Genomic DNA, 7,352 nt, shown 5'->3' on the forward strand with positions numbered 1-7,352 from the left:
ACTTCCATATTTTGTTAACAGCTTGAAAGTAAAGACCTGTTTAGTTTCTAACTAAACAGAAAGAATTGTTTAACCAGGGGTTTTCAAACTGGGGCCTGCAAGATTGCTGTTTTGTTGAAAAATGTATACTATTAAACTAACAGTAATAGTTGACAGAAAAAAAATACACTGTTAACTTATGTATTGTATTTACTGTATAGTATCACAAAATATTATGTATTATATTCATGGATTAATGGATACATGAAAATATATAACTATCGGAAGGGGATTACTTGAAAAGTCATTTACTTGAGGGTCCTTGGTATCAAAATATGAAAACCCCTGGTTTAACCATCCAGTAAAATGGAAATGGAAAATGGAAATTGGAAAGATTTTCCTGAAAGAAGTCTCTCATGCTCACCAAGACTGCACGTATTGATAAAAAACACATTAAAAACATTGTAAAATATTATGCATATATCTATTTTAAAATATATTATATTCCTGTGATTGTAAAGCTGAATTTTCATTCATCATCATTACTCCAGTCTTCAGTGTCACATAGGATCCTTCAGAAATAATTTTAATCAGCTGATTTGGGGCTTATAAATATTGGACACAATTGTGCTGCTTAATATTTTTTGCTGAAACTGATACTTTTTTTCTGGATTGTTTGATGAATAGAAGGTTCAAAAGAGCAGCATTTATTTGAAACATAAATCTTTTGTAACATATAAATATTAAACATTTTAATATAAATATTAAAATTGTTTTTTCTGTCATTTTTGATCACTTTAATTCATAATTTCTCAAAAAGAAATCAAATTGACCCAGTATATTTAAACTAAATATTACACAGCCAACCTACACTGCTTTACAAGACAAAAAAACAAAGTGTTGCAAAACAATCGCAACAATCCGCTTCCACGCCTACTCAACAGTGCTTTGAGTTCACACATCTAACGGCAGCCGTTAGGTAAGCTACGGCCCCTAAGACCAAAGCTAGCCATCGCATTCCCAATCAATGTCCAGGATGCTAGGCTTGTTAACTCATTTATGTGAATGTGGCACTCCACCCATTGCAAGTGTCCCTCCAACCCTGCAGTCACCTAATCTGACTTTGGCCTTTTGTGTGCAGTTGAGATTGAAGGCGTATTGAACGAGCCCATCCAGGGGCCATTCAGAAGGTATACGTCCCTGCATCTTCAATATCAGATAGCTCCTAGTCAGGACTGCCTATCGATCCATTGCTTTAGCACTTCTCTAGTGGGTGAGTGGCAGCTCCTAGTCTAAGATGAGTCATTCCTGTCTGGTGTGCTCTTCTCTGTCTCTCTATCATCTTCTCTTCACCTCTTCCCTCCGCCAGGCCCATTTTACCATTGTACAAGCCTCATCTAATTTACTGTAATGCACCACTGCTCTGAGAGCAGGAGGGTGTTATTATAAAAAAAAAAAAATGGGAAAAATGGGTGCAGCAAGAATTCTTGAATGTTCCTGGCTTGAAGAAGCATAAAGGAATATTCAAGGTTATACCCATTCAACACCATTTGTAGCATAATGTTGATTATCACAGAAAATAATTTCGCTTCATCCCTCATTTTCTTTGAAAAAGGGCTAAAATTGAGGTTACAGTGGGGCGCTTATAATGGACGTGAATGAGGCCAATTTTTGGAGGATTTAAAAGCTGAAATGTGAAGCGTATCATTTTATAAAACCACTTACATTAATTCCTCTGTTAAACTTGAGCTATAAAGCTGTTCTAGTAATTTTTAGTAGTTTTAGGGTTTATGGTGTCGCATTGTCATGGCAACAAAGTTGTAAAATTGGATATAACTTTGCACAGAAAAGGTTAGTAAGCAATTTTCACACTATAATCATGTTAACGTGCATTTTGTACATGTCTTGTGGCTATACTGAGCAATTTAATGTTAACCGATTGGCCCCATTCACGTCCATTGTAAGTGCATCACTGTAACCCAGATTTCTTTTTCTTTTTTTTAAAGAAAACATGGAACAAGTGGAAATTATTGTTCGCATGATGGATGAATTAGATAATAAGCTCATTTTGTTTGTTTCGTACATTATCAGCATGTCAACCTTTGGTAACTCCAGGTCTTGGGGCGACATTGTCAGATTTAAATTAGACTATACAAAGTAGCTGAAAAGGCAGCAGAATATTATGATCCATGGCTCAGAGTTGGAAAGACATGTGGCTTGTGGCAGACAGCCCTCGGGAAGCAGCCAGTCTCAGCGGGAAGACGTGACGGGAGGGAAGGGGATGGTCTGGTCTGTAGGAGACGCTGGCCGTGAAAATTAATCTTAGGCTGTATCTCAATATCTCAATGCAAAACTGCACAGCAAAATCCTCACACTGCATTTCTAATGTGTCACCGCGTGAGTCTGAGGTGGGGGAGGAAGTGATGCGTGGGGGCAGGGCAGGACTGATTCAAAGGGGTAAATGATTGCCCTCTAGGGGAAGGAGAAATGAGAGAACGCCAGAGAGGTTTATCAGAGACGGAGCTGGCTATCAGCCAGAGCTGTGGTATAGGGTGGTCTACAGAGAAAAAGAGAGAGAGAGAGAGAGAGAGAGTCGCTCACCTCCTTGACACAGCAAATCTTTGCACTCCCTCTCCTGTCTGCTGTCTGGACACATCATATTATATAGAGCAATACGACCGAGTTGTATATAACATCATTATTCTATTATGAGATCAGGTTTCAGAGTAACAACCTACATACATTTTCCTTGCATAATATAAAGAAAGTGGCACAGGGGTATAATCAACACCAGCACTGACATTACATTGTCAAAATGTGAATCACTGAATAAAGTCTGCACGGATGTTGAGAAGTGTGCAAGTGCCTCCAGCATATTTTTCTAACTGCAAAAAGGAGGGAAAAATGAGAAATGAGCTTTACTGACCCTAAATTTTAGTGTATTAATCTGAATATTTTCAACCAACCTGCACAGACAAAAAGAAATAGGTGTTGCAAAACATTGTCAAGATGTGAATGTAAATGTAGTGTTCAAATTGATGAATCAAAAATCTTAACCGAGGGAGTCCCATTTTGTTTATTGCATTTATAAAATAAAATAACAAATGAATTAAGTACCTTTTCCCCCAAAGTCTGATAAGTGATCTAAAATTAATTTTCTGTGGGGAAATTTTAAGCACTGTTTGTGACATGTTTGCAGATTGTCATCTTAAAAACCTGATAAGATTTATGTTTTCAGATTATTATCGTTCTATCCTAGTTGCACTAGTTATAATTATTAACAGGTATTTTTTTAAGTAATGCTTAAGTAGTTGGTGCATGACAAGGACGTGCTCTGATCTTTTAAAAACAGATACACTAAATGTTTATCCTCTCACTTTATCTCTGTCCCCTGGTGTGTTGCACTGAACGAACCCGGTGTTCATTCAATATGCCTGTCTCTCACACGTAATGAAAATCCCTCCCACAGGCGTGCACACGAATGCAGTCTTGGGCTGTGTACGGAGGCAGGATGGCAACAACACATGTCCGAATCTAGTGTCTGCATAGCATGCTGTCTAGTAAAATGTCTTCATCTGGCTAGTTTTTGACAGAAACATATGTATCATTATATACCACAATCCTGTATGTGCAGGAAAGAATGAAAAAGCATTAGATGGAGCATTCAATTTATTTATAAATGCACATTGTTTATTTTTTTTAACTCATAACTTAATTTGTACTGAGAACACAAGCAAATAAGCATAGTCTTCACTTATTTGTTTGGTTAATTATACAGTTGACTTGAATTTGTTTTAGATCAGTCTGTTCTCTTAACAAGCAGCATTTTGGTTATGACGGCATCATTTAAATCACTGCCTAGGCAAAGTCTGGTTGGACGCAAAGGGTTAATGTCTAGGCTTGTGGGCGGAGCCGCGGCACGCTATTGGATAATTATTCGTGACGCAATCGATATGAGAAACCTAGGAACTAGTTAAGAAGGCAGTCGGTAACTTTGAAAAGAGGTTTGTTTTAGAGTGCGGCAGCTGCGACTCTATCAAGGGAGAACAGTATCTTTGATCATGGTGCAGCAGACAGAGCACAGCGAGACGGAGAGCAGCATGTCGCGAGAGACCACAGACACCGAGGAGAACGAACTGATGGCGTGCAGCCCGGTGCCACCGAAACCGGACTGGTGCAAGACAGCCACCGGCCACATTAAACGACCCATGAATGCCTTTATGGTGTGGTCCAAGATCGAGAGGAGAAAAATCATGGAACAGTCACCGGACATGCACAATGCCGAGATCTCCAAAAGACTGGGGAAGCGGTGGAAAATGCTGAAGGACAGTGAAAAGATTCCTTTTATCCGCGAAGCCGAGCGGCTCCGGCTCCAACACATGGCTGACTACCCTGACTACAAATACAGACCCAAGAAAAAACCAAAGCTCGACACAAGTTCTTCGAAACCAGCGGTGCATTCGCCGGAGAAGATCGGCAAAAGTGTCAAAGCTGCAGGGAAGAAGTGCGCGAAACTCAAGCCGAGCAAACCGGGGAACATTACCGCGAAAGCTTCTTCGCAAGACTGCAGGTTCAACTATGGTTTCACAAACTTAAAAGTGACCAAGTCTATCAAAAGGGAACTTACTGACGACGAAGATGACGATGACGACGACGACGAGGAGGATGACTACGAGGAAGAGGAGCACGTCAGGCTGCACAACGTCCCCGCGAGCCCCACGTTGAGCTCCGCCGCGGAGTCCGAGGGCGCGAGCATGTACGAGGAGTCCCGGCACACGAGCGCGATTCCTGGCAGCAGACTGTTTTACAACTTCAAGAACATTACCAAGCAGAGCGCAGCTTACCCTGCCTCGGTGTCACCAGCATCCTCTTTCAGGTCCGTCTCTTCTTCGTCCAGCAGCTCCAGCGAGGATTCCGATGACTTGCTGGTGGACTTCAGTTTGAACTTAGCGGCGGGCTCTCACGCGACGGACTTGGGCAACACTTCAGGAAACCTTTGTCTCTCTCTGGTGGATAAAGATTTGGACTCTTTCAGCGAGGGCAGCCTCGGTTCTCACTTCGAGTTCCCGGACTATTGCACTCCCGAGCTCAGTGAGATGATCGCCTCTTTCAGGGCCGTCTCTTCTTCGTACAGCAGCTCCAGCGAGGACTCCGATGACTTGCTGGTGGACTTCAGTTTGAACTTAGCGGCGGGCTCTCACTCGACGGACTTGGGCAACACTTCAGGGAACCTTTGTCTCTCTCTGGTGGATAAAGATTTGGACTCTTTCAGCGAGGGCAGCCTCGGTTCTCACTTCGAGTTCCCGGACTATTGCACTCCCGAGCTCAGTGAGATGATCGCGGGAGACTGGCTGGAGGCGAACTTTTCAGACCTGGTTTTCACTTACTAACTGACAAACTCCTCCAGAACCAAGGAGGCATCTCGCATCTTCAGGTTATTTTTTGACTCTGCCTCTGTGGTTGTCCTGGTTAAGACGGCGGAACCTGCGTTACGAGACTTGTAACTTAGAAAAAAGTGACAGTGGTCAACATTGACAAGGCTGTGTGTATGGCAAGCGCTTTTAACATGTATTCCTTAAAACTACATAGCTTCCACTTTTATCTGACAAGCAGTTGTTTTTATCCTTGTAAGCCATTAGTTGAGTGAGATGATTGCGGGAGATTGGCTGGAGGCGAACTTTTCAGACCTGGTTTTCACTTACTAACTGACAAACTCCTCCAAAACCAAGGAGGCATCTCGCATCTTCAGGTTATTTTTTTGACTCTGCCTCCGTGGTTGTCCCGGTTAAGACGGCGGATCCTGCGTTAGGAGATTTGTAACGTAGAAAAAAGTGACAACATGGTCAACATTGACAGGGCTGTGTGTGTATGGCAAGCGCTTTTAACATGTATTCCTTAAAACTACGTAGCTTCTACTTTTATCTGACAAGCAGTTGTTTTTAATCCTTGTAAGCCATTAGTTGGTGTTTTTTTTTTTTCAGTTCACTGTGAATTTTATGTCTTTGCTGCTAGTCACTATGCCAGTATAACAATCTAATATTCCATTCCAACAGGTACTAGTATAGGATAATGACTAGTAGGAGTAATGTGCATATAAATGATCGATTGCTAGTGAAACTGAGATACTAACCACTATTGAATCACTTACTAGTAATTAAAATAAGTGCTAGTCAAATGAAAATAGATACCAGTTAGTTTAAAGCAATAAATGTTAAAGTAGCTTGCCATAGTGTGTGGTTATTCTGTGGGGTTGCAGTGAAACTGCTTAAACTGGTGGAGCGCAAAATGTAAAATCTTAACTATGCATTCCCATCCCACCCATATCTCTACAGGGAGCTGGCAAACGGTTGCTGGACCGAATGGAGGCAATTCTGAAACACCGTTCAGGATGGAACTTTTTCTGAGGTCTTGTGTGATTTCTTTACGCCACAAATGTTTCTTTTTTTTGTGTGTGTAACCGTTTCCGTTTCCCTCAAAGTACGGGAATATTTAAACTGATAACCACTCTAGAACACACAGGTATGGCAGGAAGCATTTTGATACATGACCAACATACCTCATCTTTTAAAAAAAAATGTAAAATATTTTCTGGCATATTTTTGTACAGTTAAAGGTAATGTGCTTACTGTGCTTTAAGTGAGGTTTCTTCAGGCACTTCAACCCGGTTTCATTTGTAAAAGCATGCAAGAATTAAACTGCGAAGTCGACTTGCATTTAAATGCCTGGTTATTATTTTCTTCTAGGCAAATGTACAGCTGTAGATCTGAAGCGTTTCTATAGGGAAGCGTACAGTGGAATTGGGGAACACATGAGCCTCATTTCTGGTACTAGATTGAAGATTGTATATGTTCTGTAATATAGTAAAGCTAGGAGTTTATGTATATCTGTGTGAATGGGTCCCAAATAGCAGGTGTAAAACTGGATTTTGTTTTGCTTTTTTATTTTTATCATAATGGCACATTTGTTTTTCATTATTTTGTGCAATATACTCTCAAAATTGACCATCTGCGTTTTGTAGCAAAGGAAATGAGTTACATGTCGTCATGCTGAAGTCTGTATCTGACACAAATAAATCAGCTGGAACTGATAAGAAAATGTATGTCTGGTTAATGGCATGTGTGTTTGAGTGATTAAAGCAAGGATATTTGTGATCTTGCCATTGGGCTCCTTCAGAAAGGGTTGGTGTTTCCAGATGCAAGCAAACATTTTCCCACCCCTTCTTTCAAATTGAGTAATGTTTATTTTTTCCCTTTTTCTTCTCCACTGGACTAGAAAAAAATCTGCTCTTTTAAGAAATCAAATCTTGCGCTGCTGTATGAGGCTCATTTTGATTGGTGTAACCATGAACCCCACCCCCCCCCGCTGCGTCTGTG

The 7,352-nt window shown here is 41.0% G+C and overlaps 1 protein-coding gene across 5 annotated transcripts; it reads left to right on the top strand.

Moving 5' to 3' along the window:
* The first annotated feature begins 3,934 nt into the window (after positions 1-3,934).
* LOC107693233 (transcription factor SOX-11-like) lies at positions 3,935-6,554 on the top strand. Of its 5 annotated transcripts, XM_016492539.1 has the most exons (3): positions 3,935-4,889; positions 5,127-5,336; positions 5,652-6,554. In XM_016492539.1, exons 1-3 carry the CDS (start codon positions 4,041-4,043, stop codon positions 5,682-5,684), a joined length of 1,092 nt encoding a protein of 363 aa, XP_016348025.1. In that variant the 5' UTR covers positions 3,935-4,040; the 3' UTR covers positions 5,685-6,554. The 5 variants fall into 5 exon arrangements, with proteins under 5 accessions (XP_016348025.1, XP_016348026.1, XP_016348023.1 ...); XM_016492540.1 differs by lacking the exon at positions 5,652-6,554 and having other exon boundaries at positions 3,935-4,894; positions 5,099-5,615; XM_016492537.1 differs by lacking the exon at positions 5,652-6,554 and having other exon boundaries at positions 5,127-5,615.
* Positions 6,555-7,352: the final 798 nt, after the last annotated feature.

This window comes from Sinocyclocheilus anshuiensis, unplaced genomic scaffold, assembly GCF_001515605.1.
Source record: "Sinocyclocheilus anshuiensis isolate Anshui unplaced genomic scaffold, SAMN03320099.WGS_v1.1 scaffold810, whole genome shotgun sequence".
Classification (NCBI taxonomy): Eukaryota; Metazoa; Chordata; class Actinopteri; order Cypriniformes; family Cyprinidae; genus Sinocyclocheilus; species Sinocyclocheilus anshuiensis.

Coding starts and splice junctions, on each gene's coding strand:
- LOC107693233 (XM_016492540.1), top strand. CDS start 4,041: ATGGTGCAGCAGACAGAGCACAGCGAGACGGAGAGCAGCATGTCGCGA. Junction 4,895..5,098: donor AGCAGCTCCAGCGAGGATTC/CGATGACTTGCT, acceptor TTTCAGGGCCGT/CTCTTCTTCGTACAGCAGCT.